The sequence below is a fragment of the Centruroides vittatus genome, unplaced genomic scaffold (assembly GCF_030686945.1).
Source record: "Centruroides vittatus isolate TY-2023 unplaced genomic scaffold, ASM3068694v2 contig_1381, whole genome shotgun sequence".
In the NCBI taxonomy this organism is placed as follows: domain Eukaryota; kingdom Metazoa; phylum Arthropoda; class Arachnida; order Scorpiones; family Buthidae; genus Centruroides; species Centruroides vittatus.
Genome location: NW_027120867.1, coordinates 185,607 through 203,318, shown reverse-complemented (window position 1 = coordinate 203,318; position 17,712 = coordinate 185,607). Strand labels below are relative to the sequence as shown.

At 29.4% G+C, this 17,712-nt stretch overlaps 1 protein-coding gene across 1 annotated transcript; it reads left to right on the top strand.

Moving 5' to 3' along the window:
• The first annotated feature begins 10,694 nt into the window (after nt 1–10,694).
• Nucleotides 10,695–16,738, top strand: LOC136990940 (uncharacterized). Its single transcript, XM_067289413.1, has 4 exons — nt 10,695–10,760; nt 13,532–13,840; nt 13,909–14,029; nt 16,500–16,738. The coding sequence occupies exons 1-4, from the start codon at nt 10,695–10,697 to the stop codon at nt 16,736–16,738; spliced, it is 735 nt and encodes a 244-aa protein (XP_067145514.1).
• Nucleotides 16,739–17,712: the final 974 nt, after the last annotated feature.

Genomic DNA, 17,712 nt, shown 5'->3' with positions numbered 1-17,712 from the left:
ATGCGAAAAATGAAATAATTTACTTTTTAAGTCAACAAAACACCACCTGGACAAAAATATGTAAAACAGACGATAGACCAGACGATGCAGTCAAGTGCTGACATCTGTTGTCAATAAATTCTATTTCGTACGGTTTTGAGTTATTCTCTATGTGAGACTTTTTTTATGCGGTCCCTGTTGACCGCATAAAAAAAATATTTTTTAATTGTGTCGCGAAAACTATTATTTACAGCCATTCGTGAAGTTTCGTGAGATTTTTTTTAATGCGTTTTTTTTAATGCGGTCCCTATCCCCCGCATAAAAACAGGTTTGACTGTACTTTCAAACAGCGGGTCACTGAAAATTCTGAATACAGTACGGTTATGCCATCCTTTTTACAGGATACCAGGTTACTGATTTTAAGGCACTCTAGTGGCATTACTCGATGTGAAATCGGGCCACAATTATAATCATTTACATATCTGTATGAGATGAAGAATATGCAGAAATCGAATATTTCGATACGGATGCGTACCGTTTATTTTATTTTATTTTTTTTATCTGATTCCCAGACACTTGTCTCTTCACATCTTTGCTTCTGCTACATTCATTTTTCATACCTTTCATTCTCATAATCTTTTACTCTTTCAAATGCTTATCTTCTTGATCCAACTAGGATATTATTTATCCTTCCAGTTTTGCATCCTAACAAGTAGCCTATATTGTTTTCAGTATATTCTTATTATATAGAGTCTGTCAAGAATTGATCAAATGGTTCCACGTACATTTGGAAAACGTATAGGCTACATAAGCTTCAAGCCTTTTAAAGTCAGCATTTTAGATTAAATTCATAAATTTTCCATTACTGTATTAAAGAGTGGATAAAACGAGACACCCGCTAACGGCTGAGAGTGGATAAAACCACCGAACATTGGTGGTGGGTTGGCGCCTCACCAACATGGAATTTTCCGGATTTTATTCGTATCTAACATCTAAATAGGAGCTAGTTTTCCATAGGATTCCTCCCGGAAGGAGTTCTATGGAAGCTTTCTTTAAAGTCTTCCCGGAATGCCCCTTGGCAGATCGTCCATGCGCATTCCATCAAGTACTGTACATAAACGGCCGAATGACCGAGGAGGCTAACGAGTTCTCCAGAGCATATCCACTATGAGGTACTCGGAATCGAATCCAGAAGAGCAACTTTCCAGGAATTTTTCATGGGTGGTCTCTCAGTTACGTCAATCCCCGTCTCTCACCACCTGTCTCTTCCATGGTGGGCCCGGCCAAACCAACGACGGATATGATAAAAGAAAAGGCCCTCTTGATGCCAACAGAGAAGAAAGACTTTTACGTATAAATACATAAAAGACTCAATAAAGTGATGTATTAGAAAAAAATAAATAAATGTATAGATTTTCGGTTTTAAAAAAATATTATTTAATTAATACTAATTTATAAATATGTGACTCATTTACTTGTACATCTTAAGAAAGTTTAAATGTAATAAAAATGCTAATTTTGAGGATATGAATCATGTTTAGAATCAGGATTTTATGACGAATCGTTACGTCTGTGGATGATTCATCAAGATATTTTGTATCTGACATACATTTTCTGTATTAAGCAGAACTACTTCAGGGATCAGAGAGCAATTTTTTCTGATTCTTTCTTACAGGATTTACAGGACAACCCTTTGTTCATTCATTCTTTGAATATTATAAATATCAAAAGTCATTTCTGTATTGAATTTATTTTATCTCAAAGAAAAACGAAGAAAGTTTTAATGTAAATGTGTCTTAATCTTGTAAATCTACTTAAATTTTAATTGCTGATATTTAAAGTTATAATTATGATTATTAAAATGATGTTTCCTTACACATTAAACAATTTAATTTAAAATAATTTATATGAAAAGTTAGCATTTTTGTACACTTTAACGATGGAAAATAAACGAATTAGCACACGTGTCTAATAAAGAATTATGTAAAACTTACAAACATGGTTCAAAAACACAGTATAAAAAGAATAAAATAATAGATCATACATACAAAATTTTATTAATTTTCCTTATTATCGTTCCTCCTTTCAAGTTTTGGTTAATGTTACCTTAGGTAGCCAAGATGGCGGCTCGTCTCTAATTCCAGCAAGAAAACAGTGGGACGCACGTTCTAACCTAACCTAACCTATTCCAATAATTTGGTTGCTAATAATTATGGTAATTTATTAGAATAGGTTAGATTGGGTTAGGTTAGAACATGCGTCCCACTGTTTCCTTGCTGGAATTAGAGACGAGCCGCCAGCCGCCATCTTGGTTACCTAAGGTAACATCCAGTTGTAGATCTATCCTTTAGATGCATCTTCTAGTGAATAATCTTAAGTACAAATCTAGTTGAACTCGAGACTATTGTGCCTTAGGGATCTTATGAAAAGCGATGCCTCAATCCTCTCAAATCTAATACAGTAGCATAACTAGAAACAATGTTGGGGGCCTGAATTACAACGCGTAAACCTTATTCACTTCTGTGCTCCTGTATATAGAACCACTTGTATTGTAGATTAAATATGTACTTGTACAGTACAGTACATATTTAATTTTTTTCCTAATTTATTTATTTACAAAATACAACAAAGTCTGGGTCCTCTGGCTATGATACTGAAGACAGTTCCATCGAAGAGGGAGGTGTAGACTATAATTCCTATCGTGGGCCACAAACTGTAGATTTCACTGTATATATAAGCCTATATATATACACAGTGTACATAATACATACAATCGAACCCCCAATTTGTTAAGAGGTGCCATTATTGGGGGTTCGATTGTACTCTAATAAAGGCCACCTCTAAACAGCCATTTTTCCAGAAACGTATTTTTAATTATTTTTTAATTTCATTACTAACTATTTCTGTAAACAAAAATCTAGCAACGAGTTGCTTAACTTACCCGGCAACATTTGGTGCCGCCATCTGTTATGATATTTTATTACCAAAACTTTTTTATATTTTTAACTATTATAAAATGGCAAAAAGCTTAATTTTGAGGGGCGGGATGGGTTTTATAAAAAAAAAGTTGTAAATGCTAATTACAACTTTTTTTTAACCTCCAAACGACGGCCATTTTTTATGTTAACCTCAACGCCCGTTGTTCACAGGTCTGACTGTATTTGCATTTAATTAATCAATACAAAATTTTATAACTATTTGACTTAATATTTTACAGATTTAAGATACTCAAGTTGTCTTATATCATTCTTAAACTTACTCGAGATGAATTAGAAATAGTCAAAGACATAAATAAAGTTTCAGAAATTACTTTCGTCAGCTTAATTATATGAATAAATGATAACGATAATTAATCTCAAATTAGAATGACAATTATATACAATTTAGTATTTTGAATTTTAAATAATTCAAATATTAAAAAAAATAAGATAAATTGTGTAGATATTCTGAATGTACTGTACTATACGCGTGCATTTATCTTCATCATAAAGGAGAGAGATTGTATCAAGAATTTTAAAATTTTGATAACGAGAAGATATTTATATCATATAAATTATTAAAGAATCGATAGACAAAATTTTCCATTCATTACATTGATAATGAATAATTGAATATGCGAAGAGTGTTGTATGGCTGCAGGATACAGCGATTGTGTGTTAACAATCTTAGCGTGACCTCACATCGTTAACAGGTGATAGCTGATAGACCAGGCATTATAACCCATCAAGTATCGAAGCGAGGAAAAGTAATTACTGCACCGTCTTTGAATTCAAATTTTCCAAACGTGGTCTCCAAAACTGTACTTTTTACTACTACAACTCGTTTTCCTTGTTACTCTATGAAAACAATTTGTTACAATTTATGAATAATTTATAATTATATAAACTTACAATTTATTTTGAATTTTTATAAATATAAATTATCCAATTATTTCTATACAAATAAACTATAATTAGCAGTCTACACGTATATAAGTTTTCTCTTTTAATTATTCGTTGTGTTTCTTAGAAATCTTGTTTAATTAGGTCATATTATTACACGTTTTTAAACGTTATACCTGGAATAATTTCTACTGTTTTTTTTTATTAGTTAAATATATAAGAGTTAATCACGATTAAGTTATCTGCAATTAAGTGTATAAAAAATTGATATGATTTAGAAATTAAATTCCTCAACCTTTTCCAATTGCAACCTGTCATTTACTGATTAAAGGTAGCTCGCGATTTGCTAGTTGGGGAGTGTGTTCATCTTGCTTATCATTTTTTAAAAAATATTATTACTAGATGTTATCGCTTTATTAAGTATAACATTAGAAATGATTTTTATGACATTGATATCAATTAATAATTGTCTCGAAATGGAGGAATGCAGCAATAGTGATAAACATCAACAATGTGCTATGTAAGATAACAGATCAATGATTGTTGTTCGGTTGAGTGATTAATTAAAAATGCAAGATTGCATTTTTAATCACTTTTAATCACTTTTAATAAGAGTATAAAGAGAAATTTTTAATCGATTTTAAAGATTATTACTTTTAATAATATATAATTAAGATTATAATCGTTAAAAATATATTTTACACCTTTCTTTGGATGTTAATCTCTAGAAATAATCGTGAAATTTGTTTTAAAAACAATATATTTTCGCCTTTTCTAAAGTAGAATTAATATAGCATAAGGCTTTATTTTAGGTATATAAAATTCTATTCTGTCTAAATTATTCTAAACAATGTATGGTTTCATTTTAAAAGCTAATGTAAGGCCTTATTCTGAGTATAACACGCTTTTCTAGAATTAATAGAAGCTTTATTCTAGACAAGTATAAGGTTTCATTATTGATCTATAGAAGATATTATAGTATTATAGATAAATGCAAATATTCCTTGTAGTTAATATAGAGCAAGTGTAACGTTTCAATTTAGACTAATAAAAAATGCTGTATTCTAGAGATCTAGATTCACATAATGTACTGTTCTAAAGAATGTTAGATCTTATTCTAAAAAAGTACAAGATTTTATTTTCGATTAAAATAAACCTCTATTCTAGAAATGTAAAGTTTCTAAAGTACAGTATGACTACCAATGTTGACAGGCCCTTTCCGTTTCCCTCTGTAAAAATGGATGCCTGTAGCTTGGGGCCCTAAACTATGTAAGACCTAAGTCTCAGCTTGTTTAGCTTATGTGCAAATCCGGCCCTTCAGACTACTGTTCGAGGTTAAATTCTACATCTTGCAACCTAAACATAAAAAATCCTACATTCTAAGCGAAATAAAAGTTTTCTTATTGATAATATACGGTATTACTGTACAAAAATAAATAAACATTCAAATCTACCTTTTTATTCCTGCCAAAAAATAGATAAATAAAAGAAAAGTCTCAAAGTATCTCTCTCCTTCTGATAATTACTTTGACAGTAAATCTATACAAAAATAAAAAAAGAAAAGGAAGAAACATTGATATAGAAGATAATAAAGCTTATTATCTTCATTTCAAACAAACATAAATCAGCAAATTTCGATATAACAAATTATTGGCTAAGTTAGTCTGTGTTAATAGTTCCAATCCAGTTTGATGATAATAATAATAACAATAAAAAATAATAATAAAGAAAGAAATTATCTACTGTATATTATTACTGCTAACTTATCATTTTTAATATCTAATCGGTCAAAAGTTTTTCTTAACTAGTTTCTATTATAGCCAAAAATATTAACTATACAATACTTAGATGTTATTTTCGACCCTTCCACGGTTATTATGAGTAATTTTCCGGTATATTTAATGAATGAAACGAGTTCGGCCCTAGGCAAATAGAAACTAGATGAAAAAGTTCCGCCATACAGAAATAAAAAATATATATATATCTAAGTATTTTCGCAGGCAATCCATGTTACGGGGTGTCAATGTACCCTACACAAGTGGTAGAGTAAGTTCAACCCACCACTTAGTTTTGTCGATCGAAAATGATCGACAAACTTTCTCTATTGAATCCCTTCTTTCGGTTTGTAATTCAAGAAGAAAAAAAAATACTATTTATAGAATGAAAGAAACGATTCGTCAGAAGAGATTTCCTTAATATTATTATAATAGTTAATATATAGAATATAGTAATTATTACAAAAATTTTCTCGTTAAGTTATTTTTCCTTTTAATAGCTGCTGCAGTTGGGTAGTAGCTCGAGGTATTAGCTGGAAATCGCTGCAAGTAATAGCTGAAAGATAGTTTGAAAAATTGGTAGTAACCTCGGGTATTAATTGGAAGTAGCTTCGAATAGTAACTGCACAGATAATAGTTGTAAAATAGCCTTAAGCAGTTTGAAAGTAGCTTTAGGTTGTAGCCGAAAAAGAGTTTCAAAAATAGAAAGCAGCTTTGATTAATGGCTGAAAGATAGCTAAGTCAGGTAATACTTTGAACACAGATTTAACAGTCGGTAAGGTAGCTTTAGGTAATAATTGCTGTAGTTTTAGTTACTAGAAGGCAGCATCTGTTTAATAATTTTGATAGTTTGAAAAATGGTTTTAATAGTTGGAATGTAGCTTTAATTAGTATTTAGACAGTATATTTTTTTAAAAGATAATAATTAGAAGACAGTTTCAACAACACGAAGAGTAGTTTTTAGAAAGGAAAACTTGGATTAATCATCAGTTGAAAAGAATGTTTAATTAAGAAATACACATTTTAATTTTATTTTTCTACCATTTTCAAAATGTCTCCATTCTCAAACTGTATATTTCAGTTAAACAAAAGCCTTAATGGATTACTAATAATAGCTTAACGATTATAGAGAACGATAACTGAATTACCTTAATGAAGACTTTTTTTTCTTTTTATGTTTTCGAATTATAGGTTATCGGAGAAGCTAGTTTATTTATTTATTTTATTCACTTTTTTTTTAATTGCTATTTTCCCCGACTCGATCCATTGTTAATTCGTACAACGTTTATATGGCATGTGAAATTCTAGATAAGAATTTTTATCGATATTATCTTGGAATCTTTGTTTTATCTTCTACGGATTTGTTTTGTTTGTGCTTTATTAAAACGACTTTTAGTAGTAAGCGGCCGTATAAAAACAAGATCGAACAGGATATAGAACAATGATATGGAAAGGAACTTACATTCGGGCAACGATTTACTTGTCAAATTATCTATTGCGGTGAATGAACGTTACACCAATTGCATATACTATTTAATTGAATGGGGACATACTTTCGGACTTGTATGATTCATAAATGTGTTAATAACTTATTAACAATGACATGTTCGGCTTACAGAAGGCACCGATTGTTATTAATGCAACTTATTAAAACGTGGAAAATTTTATATATTTTTTCTAATTAAACGAGAGTATATAAACAATTCAGTAATTTATTTATATGGTTAGCCTTTTAGTGAAACTAATTGGAGCATTGCAATGAAGAAAAATCAAAATTATTATCGGTTTAATTAATTAATAAATTTATTTAACTTTTAAATTATTTTTTTTATAATTAAAAGTTTTTTTTTTATATAATTAAAATGTAAAATTTATGATTTTAAAAAGAGATGGCAACACTGTTATATTTTGTTATCAATTTTGATTATATATAAAGTCATATAAATATAATTAATTAATAAAATTTATATTTATTTATTTATTTATTATTTTATATTAAAATGTAATAAACTTACTTGTTATCTTATTTGCGATGCCATCTTACGACTAATTATGATATTAACGTATGAATTATATTATATTTCTGTAAAATATTATAATATAATTTTATTTTTATAAAGAAATATATTAATAGTAAAAATATAAAATTTTTTAAACACTTTAATGTAAAATAATAATAAAAAAGTTAAGTAATCGGCATGTTTAAGTATATCATTTTTAACGTCCAGCTGTATTTTTACGAAACGAATGCAATAATTACGCAATGCCATTCTTTTTAAAGTTTTTTCTAAGTATAAATTAAAATAAAAAAATAAATTATAAATAAATTATTTGGCGAGAGAAATATATGAAATGTAAGTGACGTCAAGCTTTGAGAGTAGCGCACTCTAGTAACTAGTATGTAAACAAAAATTCAAATCGATACAAATACTGACGTCACTATTGTATAAGTTCAAATCATTTTATATTTGAATTTTTCTCATATTTAAATTTCTTAAGAATATTCATATAAATAAATAAATGAAAAAATAAGACATTTAATTGAATCTTAATTTCAGATACTGTACAAATAAACATATATAAATTCACACATAAATAAATTCAGCTAAATTTATTTATTTATTTATTGAGTAAGAAATAAACTTAATTAAAACAATTTCTAACTAATTATTATTTTTTTAATTTAACTTTATAGATTTATTTAAGAAAAACCATTTTTGTAAGTGATTAATATTATTACATATAATTATGAATATTCATCCCTATATGTGTTAATAAGGTGTATAAATATGTATATTTGACACATCATATTATAAATTAGTTCTTGCTTTGAATTTATCATTTGAACGTGAGTAGAATTGAGAAAAATACTTTTTTTTTTTTTTATTAATTATTTCTACAAATAGACATTAACGAGGTTGAGACCGAAGTTTTAAACGCGTAAACGTGTACGTCTGACGTTCAGCGCCGCTTTCCTGTAAGCCTAGAAGTTTGACAATGGCGTTTGGGATGTCAGTGGAATCATGCTCGACGTTCCAAACGCCATTGTCAAACTTCTAGGCTTACAGGAAAGCGGCGCTGAACGTCAGACGTACACGTTTATGCGTTTAAAACTTCGGCCTCAACCTCGCTATTGTGTCTTGACACTGGTAAGTTAATTGCTCCTTTTAGTTTTATTATAACAATTTAAAATTAATAAAATAATGAAGATTGTATAATAATTATGAAATAATTATAAAAGTTTTTCTAATGCTTAACTTTAATATATCCTAAACTGAATTAACTTTAAGAAAAATATTAATTTAAAGTTAATTTAGAAAAGCTTAAAAATAGTAAAGTTAATTAAAGTCATCTGTATTAATCCAAAGTTATTTTGACAAAATAAGTCTACAAATGCCAATGAACGAGCTAGAATATACTACATAGAGTGGCTGTAGCCACGCCATGTGAAAAGAAAATTGAATACACGTCCGCCATTTTCTTTTTAGTCAAGAGGTGTGGCATTTGTTTTGTGTAGACACTCAGCTAGAATATTCTAAAGGTTGTGTAAGAGTGTGCAAAGGAAAGGAAGAGTTTTAACCCTTAAACTGAGATAGTGCGAGTCAAAATGACTCTACATAGTTTTTTTTTATAATTATGAAAGTAAATAACAAGACATTTCTTTCTTTAACCCTTTATTTAAACGTTTCTAAATAAGAAAAAATATTCTGTAGCGACAATGCATTTCTAAAGACTCTTAATTTTATTTTCTAGCTGTTATATATACACCAGAAATTTCCCCGTCAAGCATAATGGAATACTTTTTATGAGAAAGTATAGATTTGAAGAAATTCAAGAATTGCTAATATTTCTACAAATTAAGTAGATTATACTATCTGTTGTAACATAGAGCAATAAAACAAAATTTCACCTGGAGTGGACAAAAATTGCGAGAGTTATAAGGAATTCACACACACACAGACAATGGCTTTTATATTAGTAATAACGAGGGAAAGCATTGGAATAGTGACAAATTTTCCCCTCAGTTGTTTTGTAAATCTCCATGTTTAAAGGCCTCCTGAACTCAAAAAAAGTCAAAAAAGGAAACATATTCCATGTATATGTGTTGGCGTCTATAAGAAACAAAATTTGGCATGATGCTTGTGTATAAGGAGTATATGAAGCATTAATGCTCCTTAATATTAAAGAACCGGGAAGATAAAGGGTTTCATGTTTCATATCTCGAGAAAGGTCAGACTTGATGAAAATGTTACTGAAAATTCTGAAAAGCACAGTGCGCATTTCACTTTGTCAATACGATCACAAACTCTTTTCTAAAACGGATAATCCTTTTTTAATTCATCAATAAACTTTTTTTGTCATTTTGAAGATTAAATTAATTTAATGTACAGTATAAAATAATCGCAAATGCCGACTACCAATTTGAACTCGACTAAGATAGGACATGCGCAACAATGACGTGGCCAGTGTAAGTTTCAGTGTTTCCAACTCTTAATTGAAACAAAATATCTAAAAAAAAACAAAATAAAAGTATTTGAATCTCATAGGCTACACACTATTATAAATTCTGTGAAAAAATATCTGGATAAAATAAAACAGCTAAATTCGTTAGACCACATGCTATAAATTTTGAGGGCGATATCTAGACAACGTTAAAAGTACATAGATCTTGATACAAAATATTTAAGCGGCCGGATGGCCGAGCGGTCAAGGTTAGCACCCGGGATCGAATCCGGACGGGTTGAAAAATCCCCAGGAATTTTTCGGGGGGTGGTCCGTCCGGATATGTCGATCCCCGTCCCTCATCACCCGGCCGTCCCATTGTGGGCCTGGCCGAACCCATAATGGGCTTGCTATAAGAGGCCATCTTAGTACTCACAAGGCAGAAAGAGTTACAATAAAAAAAAAAAAAAAAAAATACAAAATATTTAGATTGGCAACAGTGAATGTAACAGAGGGGATATTTTAGTTGACAAATTGCCATTTTACCCGAGGCTGCACTATTTTTATTTCTTGTATATTCGGCACTTTTAAAATTTTACTAAATAACCGTGACAAAATGACAAACTGGACCCAAGGACCAGATCATGAAACCGGGATAATCCCGGTCAAAGCAGGACGTCTAGTAAGACTAGTCATAAGTAAAGACTAGTGGCATTTATCACGTCTTTCTTAATTATCAGCAGTTCATATTTTCTGGTCCAATATCGCATGATCTCGACACACCGTGCCACCGTCATAGGACATTCGTGGCATTTTATAGAAACAGCCAGGCCATTTGCCATCCCACAACGTCCCGATAGTAGCCTAACTCCGTCTCCTGAAAATAAAATCTTTTACCTGAATGTTATGAAAGTGAAATCTATTCTTATAAACTTGTTTTCTGATTCTGTTTTAGTTGTGAAAGGTAAAGGGGATGAAGAGATAGAGTGGTCACGTGTCATATCTCACGAGAGAATATGAGATCTATTTAAATACAGCAGCCTTAATAAAGATTTTACTTAGCATTTACAGTGTTTTATAAAACTCATCTCTACCCTCAAAATTAAATCTTCTGCTATTTTATAATAATTAAAAATATATAAAGCTTTTATAACAAAATCTCATAACAGATGGCGCCACATACAAGTTTAGTTATTTATTTTGATTAATAATATAAATGTTATTTTTAAAATAAATCTCATAAAAGCCGAGAAAGTTACGCAACTCGTTGCTAGAATTTTGATGTGTAAAATAATTATTTTATCATATTATTAACGTTATTATTACTGTTATTATTCGTCACATTTAAAGCTTATAGAACATAAGATTAAAAATCGACGTCATTACCTGTGTAGAAAAACTGAAGTTTCCGTAGATTTAACTCTTATGTCGTTAAATAAAATTTTATTTGCTTTAAAAATCAATTTTTTAAATATTTCTTCAAAAAAATTGATGAGACTTCATAGGTTAAATCCGAAGAAGTTAACCGATGTTTTTTGTCTGATGAAATGCCAAATATTGTAAAAAGGAAAGGCCCGTGTGCCTCTTTTCTTCTTTCTTTCCTCTTTACAATATTTGGCAAAATGGACCATTTTATAGCAATCATAACATTGTACGATAGGAGTAAAGTCTTCGACTTGACATCTTACCCAATTAATTAAAAGTAAACTGGGTGGAGATATAGAAGGGATGTAGTCTCGATAGAAGGGCAAGTTGCCCTTTTATTGAGACACCAGAATATCAAACAGGGTGAACAAAATCGTGCCACATGTACACATTCTAACATACATACAGGAAAAAAAAAGCCCCAAATCTTTTGCAAATCTCGATATTTCAAGATGTCTTGTTCCCCTCTGTTATATATAACAGCCCCGAAAGTACAAATTATCGAATACATATTTATATATTGACTATGTCATTACTTGAGGAGTCTTTTAGCTTTAGAATAAAAGAGTTTCTACGTTCTATCTTTATTAGAATTGTATTTATTGAAGCTTTTATTCCGATGTCACCTGATTACGTCAGAATTCCCGGGCCTATACTGTTAACAAGTCTGCCTTAGGTCGGAGTCCATAGATTTTTAAACGACTCCACGGCCCTGGTAATTAATAGTAGATATGAATAAACAATACAGTTATAGGAAGTAATCATTTTGTAATCTTCAACAAGATTTAGCAAATCTTGTTGAAGATTACAAGAAATTTATTATAAATTAAAGCTAAATAACAATTTTTTAAATTTATCCAACAATTATTGAATTTACTAAAGAATATGATAATTCGGCATAGAAAATTATACAGTAAAATGTTGAATTAATTAAATTTATCGATATATTTGAATAATATAATTTTCTAATGTTCAAAACTCAACAGAGCGTTATTACACATATGAAAATGTTTAATCAAAATCTATCTACTCTATCATTAACTCGACATAGGAAGGAAAAAATATATATATATATATATATATATATATTTCATCAAATTTTTAATTTAATCTGCAAAGATATTCATAAAAATTGAATTTTTTTATAATTATAAATCTCATTTATTTGTATTAAAATATGTTTTAAGCCTGAAAAGTAATTTAAAAAGTCGAATAAATGATAATTATATTCATATATAAAATCGCATTATTCATTTGTTCAAGCAAACAGGACATTCTTCGTGAATATTTAATAAGAATTAAATCCGTCTCATCAATCTTCGTTTATACATTTGAATACATTAGTTGATTAATTTGCTTAATAAAAAAAAAAATATATATATGTATATATATATTCTACATGAAGCAACCAATCAAAACTAATAATACATCAACCATTTAGAAGTATAAATGTGACTAATATGATGAATGATTTACTCTCATTTTAAATCAAATTTAACAACTGCTTTGTTTGAATTATATCTGATATCAGATATTAATTAAGATATACTTAATTAATTTAAAAAATAATAATTTTAATAATACTTTGGTAAGTAAATTAATTTTAAAATTATTTTCTGTATGTCTAATTTAACAGTTTAATTGTTTTATAAAATATTATTTCCTATTATATTATACTACCTTAAGTCAATTAACCATTTCGGTTAATGTTACCTATGGTTCCAAAATGGCGGCTCGTCTCTGATTCCAGCAAACAGAAGGAAACAGTGGGGACACGTGTTCTCACCTATTCTAATAATTTTGTCGGTAATGATTATGATAATTTATTAGAATAGTTAGGTTAAGTTAGAACGTGCGTTCCCACTGTTTCCTTTCTTCTATTTGCTGGAATCAGAGACGAGCCGCCATTTTGGAACCACAGGTAACATCAACCCAAATTTCTTTATGTTAAAATCTTTAAAAGTTATATTTAATTAAATAATTTTATAAGCACTTCAAGTATTCAATTAATTTATTAATTTCTTTTAGTATTTTAAAGTACTCGACCCGATGAAAAGAATTTTCTTTGTACTTTACATGTTCCTCGGATCATCTTTCATCGAGTGTAAATTTAAAGTTCAAAGTGGAACGTTTTTAAAAACTTATTCGTCTTATTCTGATCGAAATAATAAAGGAATTTTAAAATCTTTTAATTTTTTTCAATGTCTTCTTCAATGCTTGAGAAGAGAAGAATCGTGTCGTGCTTGGCAGTTGATGAAGGATACCGAAGAGTGCCGATTACAAATCGATCAAGAAATTATAGAAAATGGAACAATTCTAGAAAGATATGAAAGATTAGTAAGTTATATTAAAATAAATTTTATATATATATTATATATATTATAAACTTACTAATTATTCAATAGATTACTTGCAATAATCTTCGTTGTTTGAATGGTGGAGTATGTAAAAATATAGCACCTAATACTTCTTCAGCGTATCGTTGTGAATGTCGATGTGGTTCTTGTGGAAATAATTGTGAAAATGGTAAGTTTAATGAGTTTTTTATAACGTTTTTTAAAGAAAATTAACTTATTTTCTCATAAAAGTTAAAGAGAGACAACCTTTCGGAGCCGTTTAAAGGGCTTAAAGACGAATTTAAGATATCGCGACAACATATTATCAAGCCATGGAAAATATGAAAAAGACTCTGGTAGAGTCCACGGAGGAAGAATTAAAAAATAACATAAATTATGAATTTAAATGTAATTAATTGAAGTTACTTATTTAAATGATTTTCATACTGATATAAGATTATGAAGATCCAACCGACATATTTAATAGCGAGGTTGAGGCCGAAGTTTTAAACGCGAAAACGTGTACGTCGAACGTTCGGCGCCGCTTTCCTGTAAGCCTAGAAGTTTGACAATGGCGTTTAGAACGCCGAGCACGATTCCACCGACATCCCAAACGCCATTGTCAAACTTCTAGACTTACAGAAAAGCGGCGCTGAACGTCCGACGTACACGTTTACGCGTTTAAAACTTCGGCCTCACCTCGCTAATATCATAAATTTTTATACTCGAAATAACGACAAATTAAATGGATATCTATTTATTGTTGTTCTATATTTATATTTTGATTTAGAAATACTGTATATTTCTTATCATTTATTATACAAGTTTAATTTCGACTGGGCGTATACTGTAGAGTTGTCAACCGTCCTCCATTGAACTGTAGGTCCACCCGTCCTCCTTTAAACAATAATGTCATCTTATAAAGTACAGTTTTGTTTAATTTTTTCTTTATTATTTCCGAAATATTACCGGCAAACGACGTTCCAATGTTTTCTTTTCTTATTCTAAATTAATGATTTCGTCTTTATTACTCACTAAACTAAACATAATGAGAAATACACTACTATTAGAGTCAGACAAATAAATAAAATTTCTGTTGTACAATGTCCTCTTGTCTTCGTACAAGAAAGTTGACAACCTTACTGTAAATTCTAAACATTATCGCATCCAAATAGAACATAACAAGATCTATAATGGGTTAATGTTACCTATGGTTCCAAGATGGCGGCTCGTCTGATTCCAGCAAGGAAACAGTGGGGACGCACGTTCTAACCTAACCTAACGTATTCTAATAATTTTGTTAGTAATAATTATAGTAATTTATTAGAATAGGTTAGGTTAGAACGTGCGTCCCCACTGTTTCCCTTCTTCTACTTGCTGGAATCAGAGACGAGCCGCCATCTTGGAACCATAGGTAACATTAACCCTATAATGTTTTGATTTATTATAATTTTATTTATAATTAACACGGATTTTAATAGAATTTATTATTCTACTTAACAGTTTCTAACTTTTCATAGATAAACATATATATAATTGACTTGTACTGTACGTTCATTATAGAGATATATAAAGCATATGAGTTTAAAGTCTATTTCTTCTTTGAAACCGTGTTTTGTTGATTGTTGGACTATGAACCCAAAGTTGAGTTTTAATTAAACACTTGGCTTTATAATAAAGATGGAAATAAAGCCAAGTGTTTAATTAAAACTCAACTTTGGGTTCATAGTCCAACGAGTTTAAAGTCATTAAAAAGAAATTCAGATAATTCCTTAATTTTTGTTATTATTGCCATTCATATGTCATGGATCGTTAAGATTAATACAGTCTTTTTCTTGCGTCATCTTACTTGAGGTCAGCGGTCAGCAAACATCGATTTATGCTCGATGAAACAATGTTTAACAATTCAGTTCTTTTATTATATATTATTCTTTCGTGATATCCAACCAGTCGGACGTTCTCCCTTCTTCGTTTCCGTTTTCTATTGATCCTTCCACTTAAATAAACTGTGATAAATGGCAAATTCGGTGTCTTTAATATGTATAAAGAAGACAATTTACCGTTTCTATACGACCGATATTGCTTTTTCTTCTATTATCTCCAATGCACTTCATTTGTAATTCTTGTATTTAACTTATTCTTAAGTATTCTTTTTTACGTCGCGTGTCAAAAACCTCCAAACTTTCTATTGTGATTTCTTCAATACTCAAGTCAAGGGCGTCGCCAGAGGGGGGCAGAGGGGCAGTTCCCCTCCCTAGACATGCGAAAAAAATTATTTAAATGCTAAGTCACTTATTGCCCGATTTATAATTCCCGCGCGAAAAACCCAAGAAGATTATGTTTTAATTAAAATAATCTTCTTAAGCTTCTTAAAATTTATGAATCGTTTTTATTTTACCTACATACAATTCATATCCTCTATCAATTTATATCATCTTGCCCCCCCTGGCCCATTGGCTGGCGACGCCCTTGACTCAAGTTTTACGATTGTGTAAGAGCCAATACACACAAATGAAAACAATGTACTGTGTTGTGACTAGCGGGCCTGTATGATTTATAACAGTTATATTATTGTAACTATATTTATTTTTCAGCAGTTCTATACACCGTACTACGAAATCTCTTATCTTTATTTAATGGTACTTTTTATTAATTTTCAGTAAACTTCATTCGTAGAGCACAGACTGCAATTGCTGGTAAGAATCTACAAGAAAAAACAAACACGAGTTCGGAAGATTGCATACGTTTATGTTTAAACAATTCCAATTGCAAATCTGTAGATTATAATCGAAAAGATATGACGTGTTACTTGAATAAAGCAAATCACGAAAATGAATCGACAGAAGTGTTTTCGGATTTTGATTATTACTATCCTAATTGTACTTGCCCTCTTGATTAAAATTCTAAAAATAAAATATAGCTTAAATTAATTTAGTATAATAATAATAAAATATGAGTGTATTTCACTGACAGTATCATTTTATTCTATGTTAAATACATGATGAAGAGTGCATGTCAATAAATTTTTCATATCTGAGAGCTACTTTAATCTCTTGATCTCTAGTAAATAAGTATATAAATAATAAATAAGTAAATCTGTAGTAAAACAAATAATTTAGATGATTAAATTTTATATTGTAACGCTCCATTAAATGACAACGACTGGAGTTTTGTTAGATTTTACTCTTCATTGCTTCCAATAACTTAAAATTCAACTGTCAATTTGTTTATTTACATTAAAATGAATCATTTAAAACTTTTTATTGTAAATAAATTGTATGTTTTAGACACTGAAAGTTAAATTCATAATTTGTTTTAGCTTATTGAAATAAATTCTTATTAATCTTTCTTGTAAACATACTTGTATAATTATAATTCAAATAGAATACAGTAGACCCCCTACAACACGGTAGATAAGTTCCGTGTTATACGAATCCGTGTTATATGAACCCGTGTTATAGGGGGTCTACTATATACATAAATATTATAGAAATTAATTTTTTATAAATTAAAATTAAGTTATAATTTATACATTTCTAGTTTATAATAATAGTAGTACATTCCAGAATATTATGCTTCGGGAACTAATAAAATCTGAAATTAATTTATGTATAAACGTATGTTATAATTATTATACTAATAAATTGGCATGAAATAATATCAGTATCAGATTTATCAGTAATAATTAGACGGTTAAAGTTTTAAAAATACAAGAAAAAAATTGTTTAATTGCAACTACCTCCATAAAACATCAAACCTCAAATCAAGGAGCCATTTTTAATTTGTTAACTGTTAATTATGTCCTTGTTCAATTGTAATTTCTTACAATACATTTACAATTCAATATATTTCATAAAGGCAGAACATTTAAGA